The 26894-nt window shown below is 39.1% G+C and overlaps 1 protein-coding gene across 1 annotated transcript in view; it reads right to left on the bottom strand.

The window, feature by feature from the left end:
* Nucleotides 1-21879: 21879 nt before the first annotated feature.
* Nucleotides 21880-26894, bottom strand: part of CNRIP1 (cannabinoid receptor interacting protein 1) — a 32184-nt gene continuing 27169 nt past the window's right edge. The window contains exon 3 of the mRNA XM_010333520.3: nt 21880-22189. Coding sequence (XP_010331822.1) covers nt 21911-22189 — 279 coding nt within the window. The 3' untranslated portion in view covers nt 21880-21910. The remainder of the gene's footprint in view (nt 22190-26894) is intronic.

Genomic DNA, 26894 nt, shown 5'->3' with positions numbered 1-26894 from the left:
AATCAGAGTTCTCCTTTTGACTGAACAGAACCTCCCCATGTCCTGTAATTGGATAAATTGTAACCGAAGAGTACTGCCCACCATGACATGTTGTAATCTGCTTTTCATTACAAAACTAGCTCGATGTTATAGAAGAAAGACCTTTCTTCTAACTGAGAAGCATTAGATCCTATGGTCCTTATTTAAATGTGACATTTCTTATTTTTTATTTATTTATTTTTTGAGGCAGAGTCTCTCTCTGTCACCCAGGCTGGAGTGTAGTGGTGTGATCTTGGCTAACTGCAACCTCCACCTCCAGGTTCAAGAGATTCTTATGCCTCAGCCTCCCCAGTAGGTGGGATTACAGGTGTGTGTCACCATACTCAGCTTATTTGTGTATTTTTAGTAGAGATGGGGTTTCACCATGTTGGCCAGGCTGGACTCAAACTCCTGGCCTTGTGATCTGCCCGCCTCAGCCTCCCAAAGTGCTGGGATTACAGCCATGAGCCACCACACCCAGCTTTTTTTTTGAGACCGAGTCTCACTTTGTTGTCCAGGCTGGAGTGCAGTGGCACAATCTCAGCTCACTGCAACCTTTACCTCCCTGGTTCTAGCAATTCTCCTGCCTCAGCCTCCTGAGTAGCTGGGATTACTAGTATGCACCACCACACCAGGCTAATTTTGTATTTTTAGTAGAGGCAGGGTTTCATCCTATTGGTCAGGCTGGTCTCGAACTCCTGACCTTGTGATCCACCTGCCTTGGCCTCCCAAAGTGCTGGGATTACAGGCGTGAGCCACTGTGCACAACCAAGAAACTCTTTTAATGGTATGTCTTAAAGAGAGATTGCATAAAGTAAAATATCACATAATGTTATTGATTTTAAATTAAACCTAAATATGTAAATATTCAAGGTTTAAGTAATGGGTAGTCTTAAATGTACAATAAAACCTCATTAATCTGGACACCAAAGATGTTAAATTATTTGCCTTTAGCAGATGCTTTGAGAAAAAGATTGGTTTTTGGAGACCCAAACGAAAAGATCCTGGTGTTTAAAGATTATGTGTTTAAGAATAATGATTTATGAAGTTTAGGTCATGAGAAGAGTCTCAGAAGTGGTGGAGATGCGCATGTTCTTAGAGTAACATAGGCACTGGCTATGAAAGATCTATGTTTAAATAGTGATAGGTAGGCAGGTTAGATGCTATGAATACTGAGTTTAAGGACTTTGAACCCCAGCAGCATACTCCAGGACCCAGAACTGGTGGAGAAGCATTGAGAGATCTGAGCTTGACTGGTTAGCATGGAATGAAGAATCACAGGTATGGCTGGAAGAGCATGGATATGAGTATTCATAGTTTTGAAAGGCACAATTTTAAGCACTTTGAAGCCCTACCATGTGGTATTTTTAAGTCTTCTCAGTTGACTGAGTCTAAGAAGAGTGGAGATTAAGTGCTGGGGCTGGAAGTTTAACCTAGGTCTGTGTGACTCCAAAACCCAAGCTTTTCACCACTATGTTATACTGCCATTTAGTGCATTACAGTGGGGGAGGGGAGGGTGCAGGTGTGTGTACACACGCATTATACATTTCATTAGATATTTCATTTTCTTTTCTAAATAAAATAGGATCATGCCATTTTGTAACTGTTTTTCTCATCAAATCTTTTGTTCATATAACGCATTAAGCTTTGGAGAGCTCTGGTGACAATCGTTCAAGGTACCTGAACTTAAGCCTAAGAACCATGTGTAAATAATAGCCAATTCCCTCCATAAAGAATAGTCCCAGAAGGCCATACTAAAGCTACCAATGGCTTAGGCAATTTGTCTGTCATCCAGTAAGCCCAGAAGTTGCAATTAGAAGAGAGATAGTGGTCCAATTTCTCTGACTTTGTCAAAACAGTCAAGTCACGGAGACATTTTGAGACATTCATGGCCACAAATTCACCACTATTTTCTCATTTAGAACATTTTGGGCATCATATAGATATGGCAGAAATACAGCTTTCTCTATTGTTTCTAAACAAGTTTCTACTCATTAGATGATAATATGCAGCAGTAAACTTTTAAGAAATTACAAAAATGTTTATTAAATAAATAAGTGTATTTCCAAGATACATGGGAAGCAGATATGTGGAGTAAGAAAATGAATTTTTTTTTTTTTTTTTTCTGAGACGGAGTTTCGCTCTTGTTACCCAGGCTGGAGTGCAATGGCGCGATCTTGGCTCACCGCAATCTCCGCCTCCCGGGTTCAGGCAATTCTCCTGCCTCACCCTCCTGAGTAGCTGGGATTACAGGCACGTGCCACCATGCCCAGCTAATTTTTTGTATTTTTAGTAGAGACGGGGTTTCACTGTGTTGACCAGGATGGTCTCGATCTCTTGACCTCGTGATCCACCCGCCTCGGCCTCCCAAAGTGCTGGGATTACAGGCTTGAGCCACTGCGCCCGGCGAAAATGAATTTTTAAACTATCATTTTTCATTTAGACCACAATTATGCTTTCCGTCCCATTGCTTGAACATGTAATCCTGCATAATACTGTTTTGTTATTTCAAAGTTGGCAGTTGTATTTATAAAATATAATATTGAAATAAAAATCTGAGAAGTAACTGAAATGAAAATCTGAGAATAAGGTATTGAAATGAAAATCTGGGAAGAAAAAGTTTTTTAAAATCAATTTTTATTACTCATATCTCCAGTTTCTCAAGTTTAGCTGTTAACTCTTAATGAAATCCATGAAGCCCATTATAGAAAACAAAAGAGGCAATAAGCAGCTTATAATTGAAAGAGCCTGAAAAAGGAAACATATTATAAGAAAACAGAATAGGAAGAGGTTTCATTTTGTTTTTTATGACCTTTGTGCAGACCTCTTCTTCTCTCATCTGGGAAGGCTGCTAGAGCATTTGGGCTGTGGGTGAGGTCATGTTACAGGTTAAAGCCTTTATTTTTAAAGGAATGATTTACTTACTATTTATTTATTTATTTTTATTTTTTTTTATTTTTATTTTTATTTTTTTTTTTTTTTTTGAGACGGAGTTTCGCTCTTGTTACCCAGGCTGGAGTGCAATGGCGCGATCTCGGCTCACCGCAACCTCCGCCTCCTGGGTTCAGGCAATTCTCCTGTCTCAGCCTCATGAGTAGGTGGGATTACAGGCACGCGCCACCATGCCCAGCTAATTTTTTTGTATTTTTAGTAGAGACGGGGTTTCACCATGTTGACCGGGATGGTATCGATCTCTTGACCTCGTGATCCACCTGCCTCGGCCTCCCAAAGTGCTGGGATTACAGGCTTGAGCCACCGCGCCCGGCCTACTATTTATTATTAATAAGATCATTATTGAACAAAGCCAGAGATCTCAGTGATTTTTGAAATGTGAAACTTTTCATTACCTTTTATTTAACATTATCGTTTCTTCCTCCTCCTCCTCCTCCTCCTCTTCTTCTTCTTCTTCTTCTTCTTCTTCTTCTTCTTCTTCTTCTTCTTCTTTTTCTTCTTCTTCTCCTCCTCCTCCTCCTCCTCCTCCTCCTCCTCCTTCTCCTCCTCCTCCTCCTCCTCCTCCTCCTCCTCCTTCTCCTTCCTTCTTCCTTCTTCCTTCTTCCTTCCTCCTTCTTCCTTCTTCCTTCTTTCTTCTTTCTTTTCTTCTTTTTTTTTCCTGAGACAGAGTCTTGCTCTGTCGCCCAGGCTGGAGTGCAGTGGCCAGGTCTCGGCTCACTGCAAGCTCTGCCTTCCGGGTTCAAGCAATTCTCCTGCCTCAGCCTCCTGTGTAGCTGAGATTACAGGTGCATGCAATCACACCTGGTTAATTTTTTTGTATTTTTAGTAGAGATGGGTTTTCACCATGTTAGCCAAGATTGTCTCTATCTCCTGACCTCATGATCCACCCACCTTGGCTTCCCAAAATGCTTGGATTACAGGCTTGAGCCACCGTGCCTGGCCTAACATTATCATTTCTATTTCACACTTTCCAATACAGAAAGCTAAAAGAAATAACCTTCTTCTTCAAAACAACATTATCCTTAACTGGTAACTATTCAAAAAGTCCATTTTAATTTTTTTGAAAGTCTTTTTCGTTAAAGGATAGATGATAATAAATTGTACTATGGTGTTACATTGGTTTTAGACACAAATTTTATTTAAAACAGATTTTGTGTTTGGAACTTTTGATCAGGTTGGTTCTTTTACTTGAGGTGCTACCCACATTTTGAAGTTGTTCTTAATTTATAATGGTAAGGGAAGTTTTTAAATCAAGGTTAGCAAGTTGCTCCTAAATAGAAACAGACTGCAGTTGATTATCAGAATCTTAGCATGGCAAGCTTTCATTTATTTACAATGATGATGTAGATACTTATAATCACCCTTAAAATGTGACTTTTTAAAAAAAAAAAAAAAAAAAAAAAACAACATACATATGACATCCTAGCCAGATCAATTTGGCAAGGGAAAAAAATAAAAGGCATCCAAATTTGAAAAGAGAAAGTCTTACTAACAATATGATCTTATACCTAGAAAACTTTAAAGACTCCTCCAAAGACTCCTAGATTTAATGAGTGATTTAGTAACATTTCAAGATACAAGATCAATGTACACAAATCAGTAGCATTTCTATACACCAATAACAATCAAGCTGAGAATCAAATCAAGAAGTCAGTTCTGTTTAGGATAGCTACAAACAAAACAAAACAAAACAAAACCAACACGAGATGCCTAGGAATGTATTTAACCAAGAAGGTGAAAGATCTCAACACAAAACATTGATGAAATAAATTGTAAATGATACAAACAAATGGAAACATCCCATGCTCATGGATTGGAAGAATCAATATTGTTAAAATGGCTGTATTGCTCAAAGCAGGGCAATTACAGATTTAATGCAATTCCTATCAAAATACCAACTTTATTTTTAACATAATTAGAAAAAACAATTCTAAGATTCATATTAGCCAAAAAAGAGCCCAAATAGCCAAACCAATTCTGAGCACAAAGAATAAAGCTGGAGGCATCACATTACTGGACTTCAAATTATACTACAAGGCAATAGTAACCAAAACAGGATGGTTCTAGTATAAAAAGAGACATATAGATCAATGCAGCAGTATAGAGAATTCGGAAGTAAAGCCACTTACCTGCAGCCAGCTGATCTTTGACAAGGTTGACAAAAGCATACATTGGGGAAGGGACATAGTATTCAATAAATGGTGCCTGGAAAATGTGGATTGCCATATGCAAAAGAATGAAACTGGAACCCTCTTTCTCACCATATACAAAAATTAACTCAAGATGGATTAAATACTTAAACGTAAGACCTGAAAATAAAAAAAAAACACTAGAAGAAAACCTAAACAAAAACTTTTCCAGATATTGGCCTTGGCAAAGAATTCATGACTAAGACCTCAAAAGCAAATGCAGCAAAACCCAAAATAGACAAATGGGACTTGATTAAACTAAAAACCTTTGTGCTGCAAAAGAAGTAACAGGCCAGGCACAGTGACTGACACCTATAATCCCAGCACTTTGGCAGATCACCTGAGGTTGGAAGTTCAAGACCAGCCTGACTGACATGAAGAAACCCCATCTCTACTAAAAAAAATACAAAATTAACTGGGCATGGTGGCAAATGCCTGTAATTCCAGCTACTTGGGAGGCTGAGGCAGGAGAATTGCTTGAACCTGGGAGGCTCAGGTTGCAGTAAGCAGAGAATGCCATTTCACTCCAGCCTCAGCAACAAGAGCAAGACTCTGTCTCAAATAAATAAATAAATAAATAAATAAATAAATAAATAAATAAATAACAGAGTGAACAGGTATCCTGCAGAATGGGAGAAAATATTTGCAAACCATACACCGGAAAAGGGACTAATATCCAGAATCTACAAGGAACTCGGAATGGCTATTATAAAACAAACAAATACAACAACAACAACAAAAAGCAGATAGTGGCAAGGATGCAGAGAAAAGGGAACACTTAGGCTCTGTTGGTGGGAATGTAAATTAGTGCAACCTCTATGGAAAACAGTATGGAGATTTCTCAGGAAACTAAAAATAAAACTATCATTTGATCTAGCAATCCTACTACTGGGTATATACCCAAAGGAAAAAAATCATTATATCTAAAAGATACCTGCACTTGTGGGTATCTATGGCACTATTCAAAATTGCAAAGATATGGAATCAATCTAAGTTTCCATCAATGGATGAATAGATAAAGAAAATGTGGTGTATAGCTATACATGTATATCTAACCATAAAAAAGAATGAAATCATGTCTTTTGCAGCAACATAGATGGAACTGGAGGCCATTAAGTGAAATAATGTGGAAAGTCAAATACCACATGTTCTCATTTGTGAGAGCTAAAAAATGTGTACACATTGACATTAGAGTATGAAATAACAGACACTGGAGACATGGGAGAATGGGAGGGTTGGGAGGGGAGTGAGGGATGAGAAATCACGTAATGGGTACAGCATACACTATTTGGATGGTGGTTACAGTAAAAGCCCAGACTTCACCACTCTGTAATATATCTGTATATCAAAACTACACTTGTATCCCCAAATTTATATGAATAAAAAAATTTGCCTCTGAATTTGGAACTCCAGACTTATGATACCCTAAGAATATATTTCTATTTTGATTTGTATATTTCAGAATTAGCAAGTGTGTATATTTTAAGTCGCTTATAGTTTTCAAAAGAAACACTTTGTGCTTGTGGTGCTGTGGCTCCTATATATGGAGTAGAACATCATATAGATGCCCTTCTCACAGTAACACAGTTGTAGGATAACAAACCTGTAATTAAGGAGGAGTGATGTATAAAACTGAATTCAATGCAGTTAGCTTATTTCATTATTCCAAAATGTATCAAATATCAGCTAATATAGGATGTTTACTTGAGGGACAAATCCTTCAGAAATGCTCACAGAGGTTGGATGAAGATCAGTCCTAAACATCATTAAATCCTATTTTGGTATTTTAACATTCATTTTTTGAATCTGATTTCTCCTCTTCAGCTTTTTCAAATGTGTTTGAATTAAGATCACTAATTTGTTTATCAAACTTATAAAATGGAAAAGAGGGTCCCGAGGTGGGTGCAGATGTGTAGTCTCAGTTAACCGGGATGCTAAGGCAGGGAGAATGCTTGAGTCCAGGAGTTCAAGGCTCCAGTGCACTGTGATGGTGCATGTGAATAGCCACTGTACTTGAACATGGGCAACATGGTGAGATCTGGTTCCTTAAAAATAAGAGGGTTCTTATGGAAGGAATTTATTTCTTTTTTTTCTTTTTAAGGCGGGGTCTCACTGTGTTGCTCAGGTTGGAGTATAGTGGCTATTCACAGGCATGATCCCACTACTCATCAGCACAGGAGTTTTGACCTGCTCCATTTCCGGCCTGGGACTGTTCACACCTTCTTATGGAAGGAATTTCTTATGGAAGGAAGTAGTCAATGCATTCTTAAAATGAGATAATGTGTTTTATTAATACAGAGGTTGGTGAGTCAAGTCCAGGTCTTTAAGTTTTGTTCTGTATTTTGCTCTGCATTTTCTCAGTCCTTTCAGGGGAACAAACTAAAACTCTGCCCCAATTTCTCCACCATGTGGATAGAGCAATCACAACACATTTTGGGGTCCTATTCCATTGGTAGAATATAAATATTTTCAATGTGAACTTGAATTAAAAATGGCTTTTTGAAATGAGCAAAAAGCCCAGTGCAGTGGCTCATGCCTATAGTGACTCTAGAGGCTGAGGATTGCTTGAGCCCAGAAGTTTGAGGCTACAGTGAGTCATGATCATGCCACTGCACTTTAGCCTGGGCAGCAGAGCCAGACCTCCACTTTAACAAAAACATTTTCTTTTGTTTTTGAGAAAGGGTCTCACTCTGTTTTTCAGGTTGGAGTGCAGTGGTGCGATCTTGGCTCACTGCAACCTCCACTTCCCTAGCTCAAGCAATTCTCATGCTGCAGCCTCCCAAGTAGTTGTGATTACAGTGTGCATCACCATGCCTGGTTAATTTTTGTATTTTTTTGTAGAGACAGGGTTTCACCATGTTGCCCAGGCTGGTCTCAAGCTCCTGACCTCAAGTGATCCAGCTGCCTCAGCCTCCCAAAGTGCTGGGATTACAGGCGTGTGCCACCACACCCGGCCCCTAAAATTTTTCCAGAAGAGAAAAAATAGAAAACACTCCTCTCAAAATCACAGTCCCTGTCTGGGATGCATTTTTCTTATCTCTAAAATGAAAAGCTCAGAAGAGATGAAGGCTAAGCTTCATTCCTTCCAGTTCTAAAGGTCTATGCTTCTACTGTTTCCAGCAGACCTTTTGAAACCTGGCAGGGCAAAACCAGGCAAGGTCCAACTGCAGCCTCTTAAGAGGAACACAGAAGAGCCTCTTAATTTCTTGGGCTCAGCAACCATATTACCTCAGAATATCATTTTAGTCTTTTGGCTACAGAACTGAATTTCCAACCTGAATCACATGAATCAATGTCCGAGTGAATCAGGCATTCTTATTCAAAATATACATGTGAACATATATTTTAAAAATAAATCTAAATAATATGCCAATATTAAAAAGTTCCCAGAACAAAATGATTTTTTTTTTTTTTTTTTGAGTAAGAGTCTCGCTCTGTCACCCAGCTTGAGTGCAGTGGCTTGATCTCAGCTCACTGCAACCTGTGCCTCCTGGGTTCAAGTGATTCACCTGCCTCAGCCTTCCGAGTAGCTGGGACTACAGGTGTGTGCCACCATGCCCAGCTATTTTTTTGTTTAATTTCTTTGAGACGAAGTTTAATTTTTGTTGCCCAGGCAATGGTGTGATCTCAGCTCATTGCCGCCTCTGCCTCCTGAGTTCAAGAAATTTTCCTGCCTCAGCCTCCCAAGTATCTGGAATTATAGGCATGTGCCACCATGCCCGGCTAATTTTGTATTTTTAGTAGAGATGAGGTTTCTCCATTTTGGTCAAACTGGTCTCGAACTCCCAATTTCAGGTGATCCACCCGCCTTGGCCTCCCAAAGTGCTGGGATTACAGGCCTGAGCCACCATGCCCAGCCTAATTTTTGTATTTTTTAGTAGAGATGGGGTTTCACCATGTTAGCCAGGGTGGTTTTGATCTCTTGACCTCATGATCTGCCCACCTCTGCCTCCCAAAGTGCTGGGATTACAGCTGTGAGCCACAGAGCCCGACCACAAAATGGGAAGGCACAGTGGCTCACAGCTGTAAAAGGGAGGATGGGTAAATGGATCATCATGCATGCCAAGTAACTGATCATCAGTTACTTGGAAGGCTGAGACAGCAAAATCATTTGAGCCCAGGAGTTCAAGGCTGCAGTGAGCTATGACTGCGCGACTGCACTCCAGACTGGGTGACACAGCAAGAGCTTGTCTCTAAAAAAAAATTAAAAATAAAATTTTCTAAAAAGGATCAGCAAATATCTCTCAATCACAAATTGCTTTTATTCCTGGGAATAAGACAAAACCTCCAAAGACAGCATTCAAAGATGCCTTTTGCACTTTCAAAAGATCCTTATTTCTGCCATAATGCAGCTAATTTAAGAATATGTACATGGGACCTTTTTTTTCCCCTTCCTTCCTTCCCTCCTTCCTTCCTTCTAGAAAAAAGGTCACTAGTAGATTAGACTTTAATGTTTCAAGAGATTCTTTGGCATAGAAATTATTTTCCTTTTTTTTTTTTTTTTTTTTTTTTTGAGACGGAGTTTCGCTCTTGTTGCCCAGGCTGGAGTGCAATGGCGTGATCTCGGCTCACAGCAACCTCCGCCTCCTGGGTTCAGGCAATTCTCCTGCCTCAGCCTCCTGAGTAGCTGGGATTACAGGCGCGTGCCACCATGCCCAGCTAATTTTTTGTATTTTTAGTAGAGACGGGGTTTCACCATGTTGATCAGGATGGTCTCGATCTCTTGACCTTGTGATCCACCCGCCTCGGCCTCCCAAAGTGCTGGGATTACAGGCGTGAGCCACCACGCCCAGCAGAAATTATTTTCAATGCTCAGAATGATGGAGGAAGAGAAGATAAATGGGAGAGAAAATAGTTTGGATATATTTAGAAATAAAGATCTTCTAAAATAGCAAACACAAAAGGAGAACTAGTGGTAAATTTTACATAATTGTTGAAGATATTTAAAGGCTTGTTGTCTTTCTTCACTTAGACCAAATGATTTTCTAAATTGTTAAAACTCAAAATACTTAATTTATCCTATATGTACTTTACATGCATTAAATTATTATGTAATAATGATTTTCTTGAAGATTCTGTCAGCAACACAGCAACGGTAAATGCATGGTACAAGACCTCATATTATAAATCATATTTAATGTACAGTATCAAAAATAAATCAAATCTACAACCTAACAACCAATCTGAAAGCTAACTTCTCACTGGAGGAATGAGATTTATTTTAATTATAGGTAATTGATTAAGTTTAATAACCAATTTAGAAAGCTTCAGTTTGCCAGCAATCAACGTTATAACTGGGGCATACCAGCAAATGCAAAAGGTAGCACTGGAATTAACACACAGACTCAAACGTTAGTTCACCCACATTCTGCCTACTACCCCCATTCTCCTCCTGAACTACACCCCCATGTGTCTTTTGCATACAGAGCTCTCTTTGAAGCCAGCAAGTGTTTCATGCGTGGGAAATCGGGAATCAAAGCTACTTTATAAAAAAGCACATGGTTAGGAGGCCAGGGGATGCTGAAAAACACTGCATACATACTTACAGTCTCCCTGTGGGGAGCTCATCTGACTATGAGACCCTCAAGTTTTGCATTTCTTGTGCTTATGGTGTTTGAATTGGTGGCCTCAATTTTATAACACATTTGTTTTCACATTTAGTTCCCTGGGATTTTTTTAAACTGACTTTGACGAAAAGGAAAAAAAGAAAAACAGAGTGCAAAATAGGAAAAGAAGGCAGGGAGTGGGGAAAGAATAAATCATTATGCAGCTCTCAGCCTCCACAGGGAAACAGCAGTACAAACCCACAGATCCAGAATTGTCAAGCAGTGGGGCTGTTTGTTTACAAGTCACAGAATCAGTTATGTAACTAGGGAAGTTAAAGAAACCTAGTGAGTGTGTGAGAGACTGATACTTTTGCAATAGTCGAGAGACTTCATCTCCGAAATAGATTCATACAGATGTTCTGTTTTCTTATTTTCAGTTGCTCTATAAATTTAGTTTTTGAGTTTTCCATGTAGATAATGACTCTTTATTATTAGATACATTAAAACACTTTCTTACCATGGGAGTTGCTAAAGTATCAGCATGCATTTTTAAGGGAAATTGGAATAGCTTTTTATCTTCTGACGTGTCGTGTTGGTGAAAAAGTAATTGTGATTTTTGCCATTGAAAGTAAGGGCAAAATCTCAATTACTTTTGTACCAATCTAATAGAATTTCTGTCTGATTCAGCAGGAAAAATGTATTACATGATCAATGGATCATTCCACTTTCTGTCCACCCATTACCCCATAACTTCTTGAAAAAAAATTGTTTTCACTTTTATTCTCAAAGGAGGTGATCTTTTTTTAAATTGATGGGTTTTGTTGTTGTTGTTGTTGTTGTTGTTTAAGTTCTGGGGCTATATAGTGTTTATAAGATGTAGACCTTTAAAAATATTTCCATGTAAGCCAGGAACAGTGGCTCACCCTTGTAATCCCAACACTGAGAGGCTTAGGCAGGAGGATCGTTTGAGGCCAAGAGTTTGAGACCAGCATGAGCAACATAGCAAGACCTCATCTTTAAAAATGTAAAATGTATTTCCATGTAAATAATTTCTTTTAGATCTGAGACAGTGTAAAAATTTCAACTCTAAAGAAAAAAATTTAGAAAAATGATTTAAATAAATCATCATAATGGGTTATAGTAAAATTCATAAATAAGTTATTCTCAACAAAGGTCTTAGATAAGAAAATTTTTATGATCTCTTTAGTTAATATCTGCATTTATATTTAATACACTTTAAAAAGGTGATTTTTTTTTCTGAAAACTTATAGCCACATTTCAGTGCTGTATTAGTAAAAATAGGGATCGACTCTGAAAGAGTATAATCAACTTCTGATAGCACATTAAACTCAAACTATTGAGGTTGCAAAGTCAGTAAATTTATGAGACAGTGTTTTTCTTTCTTATTCAGCTAACTCATTCTTCAGTGGGGTCAGTTTGGTGTCATATGTTATTCCATGGGGAAAAATCCTAAGGGGATTGATAGAAAAGAATTACGTTTTTCACCAGGCAGATAAAAGCCCTGAATTTGGTCCTTTAGGAATCTTTTCAGGGTGTTTTCTGCTAGTGGTACCACAGCCCTGTGATCAAGAGGGAACTATACCGCTGAGACTCAATACCCAGAAGGCTGCTCAGCTCTTGTTCCTGCTACAATAGATGCTGAGAATAGGGATTAAGCCCTCATTAGTCTTTAGAGGTATGTGAGGAATGGCTATTTTGTTTTTGTTTAATTACAGCCTTGGTATAAAGCAGGACATTTAGTGGCCTATGTCCTTCTGCCCAATTTAAAGGTAGGGCTGAGCTGATTCACTATCTAGAGATGAGTAGTGCAATGAACTGCAATAAAAAAAAAAAAAAAAAAAAAACCTTTGCTCAGGGAGAGTGTTTCAATAACTTATATGTTCTCAGGCCAGCAGCATCATAAAGCCTCTGTAGTTGAGGGTCTGTTATTTACAGAATTAGCCAAGGTATGAATTAGCCAAGGTCTCTCCATTTATTTAGTTGTCAGTAAATGCTAAATAGAAACAAATGAGTCAAAATTAAAGGAAAATATGGATATCAACTTGACATGGACTTCTCTGAATTACTATTTCAAATACTTGGGTCCTTCTGGACTTTAAGACCATATTTTTTTTATAATGGACAAGAAAGATGATTTATGCAGTTTATTTAGAGGTAAATTTTGTGGACAAAATTTTATACACATCCATACAATATGTGGGTTATAATCATTGTTTAAAAAAACAATGATAGCATACAGAGGTGCCTACCAAATTTTTATTTAAAGTGTCAGGGTCTCTGTCACTCAGGCTGGAGTACAATATCGTGATCATGGCTCACTGTAACCTTGAACTCCTGGGCTCAAGCAATTCTCCCTCCTCAGCCTCCCAAGTATCAGAGACTACGTGCACATGCTAACAAGTCCAGTAAGTTGTTTTTTATTTTTTTCAAGATGGGGTCTTACTGTGTTGCCCAGGTTAAATTTTAAACATTATCTTTATTTTTTCTTGCCTGCTGCCCAAAGCCATAAGAAAATGTATCATTATTATTTAAAATGAAATCAGTTATAATTCTTTATTAATAATATTTTAATTTAAATATGGATCTTAAACTTTCAAAGCACTCATAGATATGTTGACTAATATATTCTTTATTAGAGTTCATTAGTACACATAGTACATTCCTCTGAGATGTGAAATGGCAATGATATGTACTTGTCTTATTACAAAGTGAAGATGGGATAGATTTTAGATATTTCAAAAAATAAGTGTACTTTATTTCTGTTTATACGGTAGTCCCCCCAGCCCCCTGCTTATCCATGGTTTCACTTTTCATGGTTTCAACTGCCCAACATACAATACAAAAAGGTATTTTGAGAGAGAGAGACCACAATAACCTTAATTACAGTATAGTGTTATAATTATTCCATTTTTTAATTGTTAACTTCTTACTATGCCTAATTTATAAATTAAACTTTATCAAAAAGTTATGTATGCATAGAAAAAAACAGTATATATGGGGTTCTGTACTATTTACCATTTCAGGCACCCAGTGGGGGTCTTGGAATGTATCCCACATGGATAAGGGGAAACCACATACTTCAATACAAAGTTAAAAAGCCTCTGACCATATAGTATTCATGTTAATTTGGTATTTAAAAATCACTAAAACTGAGTGAACTAATTCTCAAAAAAAGGATATGTGTAGCTTTTATTCAAAAAAATTTATAGAAGTGTTTTTTAAGAGTGATTTAAAATTATTTGTCTTTCAAAGTAACTTTTAACTGATGATTTGGGGGCACTCATAAGTTCTCTGGGGTAAAACTGAGATTCCATTAGAATATCTTGGTTTAGGTTTGGCACAGTGGCTCATGCCTATACAGTAATCCCAACACTTTGGGAGGCCAAGGCAGGAGAATAGCTTGAACCCAGAAGTTCGAGACCAGCCTGAAAAACATGGTGAGATCTCTTCTCTTAAAAAAAAAAAAAAAAAAAAAAAAAAAAATCTTGGTTTAAGTTCAAAGAGAGAGAACAGGGATAAAGAAGTGAAGAAATTCCTATCTGTAGAGGGCATCTTTAAGTCTAACTTCTTGGTGGTGTCTGAGGTGGCAGAGAAAGAATGGCATCTGGGGTTTGATTCTCTGCACTGTTAAGTTCAGTGAACCTTGGTTTCCTTATCTATAAAATGAGAATGTTGTTTTGAAAAGCAGGTGCTTAGTACTATTATTGTAGGCAAAGGAGTTCAACTAAATGACTTCTTGGGTTTCTTTTAAATGCCAGAATGAAATAATTATATAATAGGTGAACCAATTTTCCTTCATTTGTGAGTAGTTTAAAATGCCACCAAAGATGGCAGAATAAGCCATTAAAATGGCTTTCATAAAACTTTCTTCCTTTGGCTTTTATCAACTATAAATTAAAGCTATTCTATTCATAGCCTAAAGCTGAGGAAATAAGCTTTTGTAGCCTACTAATATTTTCACCCCAGGAAAATAATTATTCTTAGAAAAGCTAAAATGGGCCATTCATGGTGGCTCACGACTGTAATTGTAGCACTTTGGGAGGCAGAGGTGGTTGGATCACCCAAGGTCAGAAGTTTGAGACCAGCCTGGCCAACATGGTGAAACCCCATCACTACTAAAAATACAAAAATTAGCTGGGCATGGTGGCAGGCACCTGTAATCTAAGCTACACAGGAGGCCTGAACCCAAGAGGCGGAGGTTGCAATGAGCCAAGATCACGCCATTGCACTCCAGCCTGGACAACAAGAAGGAAACTCCATATCAAAAAGAAGAAAAGTTAAAATATTCCTATGCTTAATCCTACTGTTGGAAGTATAAAGATTTGTTATATTTCTTGCATAGGTTGAAAAACCGAGGACTGTTTCAAAACTTAAAGCAATGATCAGGTGCCATATAAATGTTAAGTTATATATCACCTGAGGACCTTAATGGAGCACATAATAAATACTAATTAATTTAACCAACACCCCTGTGGTAAACACATTATTACCCTTCCTCCACTTTGAACAGGCAGGGAGACTAAGATTCCATGAGACCAAGCAACTCACCCTGGGGATGTGTAGAAGAAGTTGCTTGAGCCAGGAAAAGGAACCCAGGAGGTTGGAATCCATGAGTCCTATGTATTTACAACTTAAGAAGAGTCTCATTCTTCATGGATAAAATCATTTCTGCTTCCCTTTAGACTGATACATTTATGAGGAGAGAGTGGATTATGTATACTACTGAGACCCCCTCCTTCCCAAATGTTAGCTCTTTGTTTCCAGGACATGCAATGACAAATTGTTGGTAATGCTAACACTTCAATCAGTTGGATCTACACTTACTTAGTCAGCTTCAAATTGTTCCTATAGATGGATTAAAAAATAGAACTTAATAAGAAAAATGAAGACTGAAAGCAACAAGGAAAATAAAACAGATTTCTCCCTTAAGTGGGTAAGTAATTTTTTTATATTTTATTTTTGAGACAGGGTCTCACTCTGTTGCCCAGACTGGAGTGCAGTGGCGCAATCACAGTTCCCTGTAGCCTTGAACTCCTGCTCAGGTGATCCTCCCACCTTAGTCTCCCATGAGGCTAGGACTACAGGGGCATGTCACAATGCCTGGCTAATTTTTTGTATTTTTAGTAGAGATGAGGTTTTGCCATGTTGCCCAGGCCAGTTGCGAACTCCTGGACTCAAGCAATTCACTCGCCTTGGCCGCCAAAGTGTTGGGATTACAGGTGTGAGCTTCCACACCTGGCCATGCAGACAATTGATTTGTTTTTTTGTTGTGAGTTTCCTTTTATAATTTTTACCAATAGTTGTTACTTTAAGTAATCTAGGAATTATTTTGTGATCTCGTCTCCTGTCCTACCTCCTCTGTTTATAGAGGACTCTCAATAAGGACTTATTGGCTGAAACATAATACTCTTTCCAGTCATAGATTCATCAGTGACTAGTATAGAATGTTGTATAATGGATAATACAATGTATGAGCAATTTACTTATTCTAGCACTCAGTTAGTATTGTGCATTTACTCATTTAATCAGGAAATTTGTGATTAGAAGAATCCAAGAAATAAACCAGAACTAGCCATGTTGATTTAAACTCAGTTAACTTTGACAAACACCAAGTGCAATTCTTTAGAAACTAAAAGTTTGATAACTGGACTATGACTTATGATTTTTAAAAAATCAAAAAGAGGTTGAATGTGTCAAGAGCCAGCATAACACACATTCACCCAAATTTTATTTTCCAAAACACCGCTTTTCTTAGCCAGGAATAAATGCTACAGGCTGCCTATCACTATGGAGTAGCATAAAAAAACAGAATTCACCATCACTGGGTAGTATTTTTTTAATACTAAACTACAATACTGCTTTATTTAGCATATGTATAAGCTTCTTTCTGTCATACTTTTGGAGTTGTGAGTATAAAATAACACGTTGAAACTGTTAGCTTAAATACAGAAAAATAAAATTGAATTTGGTCAACATTGAGGTACTGCAGTGCACTTCTGAAAATAAGCTTTGCAAATGATTTTCCACAAGAATATTTATGGATATAGTAATTTAGGTAGTCATTCACTAGAGGAGATTATGACATGCCAGTAGCTGAAAGATGAGAATAAAACCTACAGTTTCCAGTTGCAACTAGAGAAAGATGTAAAAACAAAAACAAAAAACCCAAAACACACACCCTTTTTTAAAAGGACCTTTTTTTCCCTTTTCTTTTCTATTTTAGATTGGTACTAAGTTTAAGAGGTCTACACATTTGGAAAACTCTCTGATGACTATTTCTGAAAGACCACATTCTTTCCTGTTTAGAGTTAAGTAACTCCTGAGATTTTAATTTTAGTTTCTCAAAAAAGACAAAACCAGTTGAACTGCTTTATATTATTTCCTGAGTCAGGAATTGAGGCCAACAGTATTGAAAAGGTAAACATGAGTTGACTTTTTGTGTTTTGTAGGTTAATACTAGCAGAGAAAAGGGCAAGTTGTTTATGTCCTTAAACATAATTTCAGAAGAAATGAAAGAATCTTCATCTCACTATTAATCACATTATTTCTCACTCCTTTTTCAGAGGAAGAATTTATAAATGTCAGTAAAGTCCTTTTTATGCAGAAATTATTGGATTTAAATACATGCTAATTGCTGCTACTGATAGCTCTATCTGCAACAGAATTAAAACTGTTAGAGTATATTTTAAGAGTCTTGGCAGATGAGTGTTTTAATAATCATCACATTTTAGAGACCTTTCTAAATCATGAGTTACATGAAATAAAGAACCTGAAACAAATTAGGCAAGATCGTTTCATTCATTCATATTATGTGCCAGGTATTTTTTTAAAGTAAAAAAAAGCGGGGTGGGGGGGTTGTTTCAGCTGGCTTCCCTTTCCCTCTGGGGCCTATTAAACACTATATAAACAAGTGTGCCTCTTTCTTTGGCTAATTTGGTGTTGGTACACACCTCTTAGGCAATTGGGCCCAGCTCTCTAGAACTGGCTGTCTCATCTTGAACAGTTTGTTATTCATATTTCAGTCCTCTTTTTTTCACACCTGTTTTTCATTTCAGCATATCTAAATATCTGATACTGATCAAATCAATGGAAGGTAGATGGGGATACAAGCATTTCAGACTAACACATTAGAAAATGTTTATTTAGAAATGTCTTTTCACCTCTCTGTCAGGGTCACAGTGGCTTGCTGGGCCAAGCATTGAACAGAGAAGAAAGGCATCCATTTTTAAAAGCCACATACTTTAGATGACATATGCAGAAGCAACATGCATTGGCATTTCATCATTTAGAATCTTATCCAGGTGCCAACATGTATCCTAACCTGGAGGGGAAGGGTGCCAAAGTGAAAAATGTGTTTACTTTGGCCTCATGAAATTAATACTTGGGCAAATCTTAGGGGTATACAGCTTCTGCACGTTCATGTGTAACACCCATTACTGTTAATAGGAGATAACCACTTAGGTCCAAAAGAAAACATACCCTTAGAATTGAACGTAGACCTTGGGGAAGAAAAGATCTCCCTGGCTAATCGCTGATGGGAATTGTGCAGTCTCGAGTTTGCTGCCTGCTAACCTGACATCATTGAATTTTGAGAAGCAGAGCCAGGTTCATTCAGGGGTAGCACAGAAAGTGGGGGAAAAAAAACTGTTTTGAAAATAAAAGTGATTATAAATCAGGCTTTTAAATTGTCACAGAAGTCCCTACCTCATTATATCATGAAAACAAGTTCCAGCTCATAGTTCTTAGAAAAGAGAAGGTTGTGATAGATTTAGTCTTGTTTACAACTTTCAACCAAGCACTTGGTTTTTGTCAAAACAATAAATTAGACTCAGCTAATAAAATTAGATTCATCTAATAATATAATATTTCAATTTGGAGATCAATATACTTTTAATTTTCAGGGATTCATGGTAAGGGAAAACAGATGGTCAAAATAATATGACTGACAGAATAACAAAAATTTTGATTTATATCCTATCACTCACCTTCTCGACCCCGAATGTGAACAAGGGGCCAGCCAATTACTGAAGCAACAGAGTGCTGAGAAACTGCTGTGGGCAGAACATCATGGGAGATGCTGAAGGGAGACAAATGTAATAGAAAAGTGTAGTTCTTGTATTCAAAGAAATATATAACTAAGGCTGAATATCAGTACAAAGCATATGGATAGGTTTACATTTTCTATTTTGCTTTGACCTTGTCTCTCTCCTTTGAAAAGGGTAGTGAACTAAGGGATAAGGGGCAAGAAAGTAAAGGTCATCAGTAGTCTGTTAAATGAGGATGCACAAAGTCCTCCGAACAATTAGAGCCCTTAACTGTCTTCAGAACAGGATAGGAATTAAGAAGACAAGGTTTGAAAATAGATAAACCTGAGCATGTCAATTGAACCTTTCCAAGCCCCTGTTTTCACGTTTGTAAAATGGTAGCAATAATACTACTTTTCAGGGCGGTTGAAGAAATTGAGTAAGATAAAATATATGAAGAACTTAGCACAGGGCTTGGCAAATAGCAACAGTTCAAGTAAACAGTAGTCTTCATGGCCGGGTGCAGTGGCTCACGCCTGTAATCCCAACATTTTGGGAGGCCAAGACAGGCAGATCACCTGAGGTCCCAAGTTTAGACCAGCCTGGCCAACATGATGAAAATCCATCTCTACCAAAAATACAAAAATTAGCTGGGCACGGTGATGGACACCTGTAATCTCACCTATTCAGGAGGCTGAGGCATGAGAATCTCTTGAACCCACCTCTGCAGAGGTTGCAGTGAGCGGAGATCGTGCCACTGCACTCTAGCCTGGGCGACAGCATAAGATTCTGTCTCAAACAAACAAACAAACAAACAAAAGTAGTCTAAATTATTGTTAATAATGGGTAGTTGTAATATCTATTTAATATCTAATGTCCTATGCATGGAATGTTCCTGTCTTTCTTCTCTAGCATTTATTGGTGGCTCAACTGGCCGTGCAGGGAGTGTCAAATACAACTCAATAACCTTGGCCAGTTTCTTCTTGGGTTCCATCCAAAGACTGACTCTGCAAAGTGCCCCTGCTGGATGGAGGTATCGGGGTTTGGGGATGGGGTGGGATAAGAGGATGAAGAATCACGCTATGCTCAGTGAGGATTACAACCAGGAGCATGTCTTAGCTAAGTCAGAGCCACTGCAGGCTCCTCTTGGCTTTGTACCTACTAGGACTGAGTAGCATTGTGTGTGCCAGGCTGGCCCCATTGGTATCCTTAGGAGATCATGTGAGTGTTTTCACTGTGTCCCTTCTAGGCTATCCAAACTCCAGTATTGGGAATCCTGTTTTGGAATGAAGTGTTGTTTTTGTTCAAATGACAATACAGTAGCTAGTTCAGACTATTCCATGATGTAAGAGGCAATAAGCCCTGCTTAAAAGAAAAAAAGTCCCCAGAAATGAAATCACAAATGCTGCATTATCATGGTTTGCAGTAAACATGGGTGTGTGTAGAAAGAAATGTGGCAACACTTTTGTCTGCTGCCATGTCAGTTGAGGTGATGGAAAATATGACAGTCTAAGATAATTAAAGGTAAGTGGTTGGAAAGAAAAGCCTAATCTTGGAATTAGGGAGCACAGGTGAATGGTGCCATCAGAGTTTAATTACTTTTATGCATGAGATTAAGATTTGGCTTGGGAATATCATTGTAAAGTGGAAAGCTTGAGAAATATCTAGATGGATGTGAACCAAACTATGTGCAACTTAGATTGATGCAGAAAGAACACTTTTTTATACTTGTAAATCTTTTGATACAAATTAAATATAGAAAAATATTACCTCTTATATCCAAGAAGGAAGAAAAATAGTCTGTGGACCTTGACCCCTAAGCTCCGAAGACACATGCTAATGATAATTGGCAAAGGTATTTGTTTTACTCAAAGAAGTTAGACCCACGTGCAGGTGTTTAGAATTGGATGGATGTGCAGGTGTCATGGATGAACGCAGGAAGCGTAAAAGCTGTCCAATCTGTGCTGCCACTAGTACCACCTAGTGGTAGCCAAGAAGATGTGTAAGCATCTTTTAAAAAATTTGCTCTAACAAATTTTAAAACCAATGCATCAATAAAACTTATTGTTTAAAACAATTGAAACATGGACAAGAATTCAGAGTAAATTGTCAAGGGTTCTTAAATTCCAGTCTCTCCCAACCCCACTCTTCTTCCTTATTAATGGTAATCTTGCCTTTCCTATGCATTTCCCCAAATTTCAGCCTCTCTCTCCCCGCCGTTCTCTCTTTGTAGGCACTTAATATTTTGAAAACATAAATGGAATTATTAATCGTATATTTTATGGGGTGATGTTTTTCACTTAACAAATATCTTTAAACTTATTCTATAACACAGTAGAAACTATTGCTGATGGACCCAGACACTAGCATTGGCTCATAAGGTCAAGTATCATCAGGTCTGCTTTCAGATTCTGAGCTGGAAGAATTATCTGGCTATTGAAAATGCCTTCCCTGGATGAGGTTCTTGACTCAGACTAGGCTTTATCAGACATGGTCAGCTTCCCACATCCTCCTTCCCTCCTGTCCTCTCGCGGTCTGTAACTCCGCCTTAGAGACCCCAGCTGCCGTCATCCTCATTTAGCTTCCCCACACATCACCACTGCAGAAGATTCTGTTCTCATCTCCTGCCTCCAAACTGCCTCCAGGAAGATTGTTTCATAACTCAAATATCATTCTATCATTTTATATTTAAAAACTTCCTCTGGTTCCCACTTTCTGTAGAACTAAACTTAAACTGTGCAGCGTGTGAAGGCTCCTCAAAGCCTCGCCCCATCCCCTGTGTCTCTCTTCCCTATGCGCCAGCCGCAGAGTTCCTTCTTCCAGAGTGGATCATATATTTTCACATGCCAATATCCTGCACTTCCATCTCTATGCCCGAAAGCAGCTCAAATGTTATCTATGAAGCTGCCTCCAACTCCCACAGGCTCCTCCTCTTTGCTTTGATGTATTTTGTAGCTTTTCTAGTATAGCACTGATCTCATTTTATTGTAATTATTTGGTTATAAGCAACTTGATTACTTATCACACTTCTAGTGCCATCTCCTGCTCCCAAGATACCTGGCACATGAATGCTTACTGAATGAATAAATGAAATTTAATAAGAAGGAGTACAGTGAGAAAACCCTAGGGTAGTGTTTTCCAAACTTTAATATGAAAAGAATCACTTAAAGTACTTATTAAAATGCAGATGCGTTGGATTTACTCTCAGAGAGTTCGCTCCATTTAACAGGTCTAAAAAGATGGAGTTTAGAAATCTACATTTTAACAAACATTCCCAATAATTCTGATGACCTGTGAGAAGCCCTCCCCTAGAATGCAAAGCAAATAATTTGGAAAAAAAAAAAAAAAGGCAAAGAACATTTGTTCCTTGAGATGGCACACATTGAAGAGTGTGCTTATGCCTATAAGAGATCCCTTGGGGTGGTTGTTCCAGGCACACCTGAGAATAAATAGATTTACTTTCAGAATAAGTTTGAGAAAACCAGCTGGCTGGGTACAGTGACTCACACCTGTAATCCCAGCACTTTGGGAGGCCAAGGCAGGCAGGTTTCTTGAGGTCAGGAGTTCAAGATCAGCCTGACCAACATGGTGAAACCCCCTCTCTACTAAAAATACAAAAATTAGCCGGACATGGTGGCACATGCTTGTAGTCCCAGCTACTCAGGAGGCTGAGGCAGGAGAATCACTTTAGGCTGGGAGGCAGAGGTTGCAGTGAGCCAAGAACACGCCACTGCACTCCAGCCTGCATGACACAGCGAGACTGTCTCAAAAAACAAAACAAAACAAAACAAAAAACCACACACACACACAGTAAAGTGAATTCCTTGAAGACTATAAAGAAGCATCAAGTTCTGTGTAGAGGGCTAGATTGTTTCTTTGTAAGGACAATTGTCGTAAACTCCCATATGTTTGTTTTGTTAAGATAGTCACTATTTAGCTAGTCCCAAGCTGTTTTCACTAATATATTGCATTTGTGTCAAGCTTCTCTTTGGATGTTCTCCAAGCGTTTTAGCAGCTTTAAGCCTGTCTTCCCTTGTTCTCTGAGGGAGGAACAAGCACAAGTTCACGCCAACTCATTAGGGAGGCATTGCTCAAGAGCAACTCCTGGGGCACCAGATGCAGGCAGGAGCAGAGCGAGGGAGTGGGATCCCTCCCAGCCCCCTCCCCTCTGCACTGTCTCATTTTCCCCACCCACCCTCCCAAATGCTCATTATTGTCTTCAGCAGGTGGCTTCCACTCCTGCCTTCAAGTCTGCTAAGACAATCTCCCTCCCAAGATAGATAACTCCAAAAAGATTCACAGGTTCTAGACAATGCAAAACTGCCAAGGACCACATTGGCCAGAGCAATGCCTTCAGACAATCAATCTTAAGGGATTTTGCAGAGGCAATGGTAAATGTGGATTAGGCTTTTGATCAGAAGGCAGAATGTTTGTGAAACCTGTCCCTACAAAAAATACAAAAATTAGCCGGACGTGGTGGTGCACACCTGTGGTCCCAACTACTTGGGAGGCTGAGGTGAGAGAATCACTTGAGACAGCATCGCACTGCTGCATTCCAGCCTGGGCTGCAGAGAAAGACACTGTCTCAGAAAAAAAAAAAAAAAAAAAAAAAAAAGCCGGGCGCGGTGGCTCAAGCCTGTAATCCCAGCACTTTGGGAGGCCGAGGCGGGTGGATCACAAGGTCAAGAGATCGAGACCATCCTGGTCAACATGGTGAAACCCCGTCTCTACTAAAAATACAAAAAATTAGCTGGGCATGGTGGCACGTGCCTGTAATCCCAGCTACTCAGGAGGCTGAGGCAGGAGAATTGCCTGAACCCAGGAGGCGGAGGTTGCGGTGAGCCGAGATCGCGCCATTGCACTCCAGCCTGGGTAACAAAAGCGAAAACTCTGTCTCAAAAAAAAAAAAAAAAAAAAAAAAAAAAAAGAGAAAAGAAAAGAAAGGCAGAACCTTTAGGCAGCAGATGTCCACCAGACCTATGTGTGCGTGTATGTGCGCATGCACAGGTGTGTACACCCATATGAGTTTTAATACATGTATAGATTCATTCAACCACTGCTGCTATCAGGACACAGAACAGTTCCATCACCCCAGAAAGCTCCCTCCTGCTACCCATTTGAGTGTATCCAAGCTTTATTTTAAGGCTTTAATCTCATAAAAATCTCCAGGGAACAGTTAAATGCTATAGAAAAGTTAAAAATAGTCTGTGTTCAATTATTTGAAGAAACTTGTCATTCAGGGTTAGATTATTTCTATAGGGTGAAGACAAATTCCCATGACCTATATAGGTACTTATGTTGTCTTTCCAGGCAAGTTTGGTTAGCTATCCCCTCCTACCCTGTCAAGCAAGAGCTATCTACCCCAGAATAAACCCTGAGTGGAAGCCTGATGATTTAAAGTTATGTCTTATGTCTACCATACCCATTATTTTGAGACTAACATGAATCCAAAATCATTCTCTTGTAGCTATGAAAATTCTGAAAATAAACTTTGGGTATGGTCATATGAAATACATTTAAAAGTGTAACCATCTAGATTTGGGGAAATTAAGGACCTTCACGCACACACACACACACACACACACACTCACATTCATACACACATCATATAGATATACTTCACATCAAAACACAAGCCTGGGCCAGGCGCGGTGGCTCAAGCCTGTAATCCCAGCACTTTGGGAGGCCGAGGCGGGTGGGTCACAAGGTCAAGAGATCGAGACCATCTTGGTCAACATGGTGAAACCCCGTCTCTACTAAAAATACAAAAAAAATAGCTGGGCATGGTGGTGCGTGCCTGTAATCCCAGCTACCCAGGAGGCTGAGGCAGGAGAATTGCCTGAACCCAGGAGGCGGAGGTTGCGGTGAGCCGAGATCGCGCCATTGCACTCCAGCCTGGGTAACAAGAGCGAAACTCAGTCTCAAAAAAAAAAAAAAAAAAAAAAAAAAAACCGGCCGGGCGCGGTGGCTCAAGCCTGTAATCCCAGCACTTTGGGAGGCCGAGGCGGGTGGATCACAAGGTCGAGAGATCGAGACCAACCTGGTCAACACGGTGAAACCCCGTCTCTACTCAAAATACAAAAAAAATTAGCTGGGCATGGTGGCGCGTGCCTGTAATCCCAGCTACTCAGGAGGCTGAGGCAGGAGAATTGCCTGAACCCAGGAGGCGGAGGTTGCGGTGAGCCGAGATCGCGCCATTGCACTCCAGCCTGGGTGACAAGAGCAAAACTCCGTCTCAAAAAAAAAAAAAAAAAAAAAGCCACAAGCCTGATAAATAAACTGTGAAAAGATCAAAATTCCAACTGGGTTTTGAGTTGGAAAAAAACAATAGTAGTATTTTAAAATACATGTTTTTGTCAAAGTGACTACCTGATAAAGGTAAAGGGAAAACCAGCTGTTTCAGTTTTGGGAAATTCACAGTGCTCCTATGTTTAGTAAGTTTGTTTAACTTCTGAACATTCAAAAATATTTTTGTGAAATAATTTTGACATCAAATTCTGCTTCAAGCATGGAGAGAGGTTGCCACTAACACCACTGTTATCTCTTGGGCCATGGTCTCCCTTCAGATGGTTATTTCAGTGGGAGGAAATACCCTTGGCTGTCAGAGGCTAAGGGTCTGTAAACTTCTAGAGGAGGGTAAGAGTGTTGGTGTCATACTGATTTGGATTTTCATTCTGTCTGCTCTACTCACACTAGGTGTGTGACCTTGGGCAGGTAGCCTAACCTCTCTGAGCTTAATAGCCTCTTTTTTTTTTTTTTTTTTTTAAATGAGACAGAGTTTCACTCGTTACCCAGGCTGGAGTGCAATGGCGCGATCTCGGCTCACCACAACCTCCGCCTCCTGGGCTCAGGCAATTCTCCTGCCTCAGCCTCCTAAGTAGCTGGGATTACAGGCACGCGCCACCACGCCCAGCTAGTTTTTTGTATTTTTAGTAGAGACGGGGTTTCACCATGTTGACCAGGATGGTCTCGATCTCTCGACCTCGTGATCCACCTGCCTCGGCCTCCCAAAGTGCTGGGATTACAGGCTTGAGCCACCGCGCCCGGCATAATAGCCTTTTTTAACAATGGAAATCATATATACTTTTCAGAGTGGTTTTGAAAATTAAATGAGATCATATATATAAAATGTCTGCCATCCAAAGGATAGTCAATGAATGCTAATTTTGTCTTTCCTTTCCCCCATTTAATTCATTTCTCTACCTCCAAATACAGCCTCATCATAACTAGGTCAGTCATAATTTATCTTATTTTTTAATACCATGGGAGAAAAAAAAAGATGGTTTAATCCACCTTGTGACTTCTAACTTTCTCTGGCAGGAAATGTCTTCAGCAGAAAAGGAGAGTAAGTGGTCTGGATTCCCCAGAGGTGGATCAGGAAAGGCAAGGTTATGCTGCAGTAATGAACAACCCCAGAATCTTGGTGATGGTTTATACAATAGTTTCTTGTTCATCTCTCCACCCAAAAAAAAGAGACAGATTGATACAACATAAAGGACAGATAAGGGATAAAGCAAATACAGCCAACTGTTAATTGTGAAATCCAGGTGATTTCCAGGTATGGGAATGTTTGTTATGCAAGTCTTTCAATATTTCTATACATTTCAACATTTTTCACAGTAAAATGTTGGGAGAAAAGCCTGCTTCTCACTTATGCTATGGGTCCAACAAAATTGACTAGGGTTCCATGCCGTACCTTCTCATTCCAAGACCTAAGATGATCAATCATCTTGAAAATGGCTGTTTGCCATGGCAAAGGGAAAGAGAGTCCTGTTGGGCATTGCACAGACTGTTGGATATTTCAGCCTGAAATGACATGTCACTTCTGCTTACACCTTATTGGCCAGAACTACCAGCACATGGCCCTAGCCCAGGCCAAGGAGGTCAGATTCTATCATGTGCCTTGATGGGGGAGGGCTGGAAACATTTGCTAAGCAGCACAAGTGATTAACCTGATGAAAATAAACAACTTCATAAACTTCAAAGAATAACATACCTTAGGACTATCATCATTAATAATACAAATGTGGCAAGGCAAATTCACTGGAAGCAATGTCAGTAAGAAAATTCAGAAACTTCTTTCTCTTCCACGTTCCTTCTTTCAGTCTTCTTTAAAGGGAGCAGGAGAACTAACCCCATAAAGG

This window comes from Saimiri boliviensis, chromosome 1 (genome assembly GCF_048565385.1).
Source record: "Saimiri boliviensis isolate mSaiBol1 chromosome 1, mSaiBol1.pri, whole genome shotgun sequence".
NCBI lineage: Eukaryota > Metazoa > Chordata > Mammalia > Primates > Cebidae > Saimiri > Saimiri boliviensis.
The sequence above is the reverse complement of the archived record's forward strand: the minus strand, read 5'-3'. Positions and strand labels throughout refer to the sequence as shown.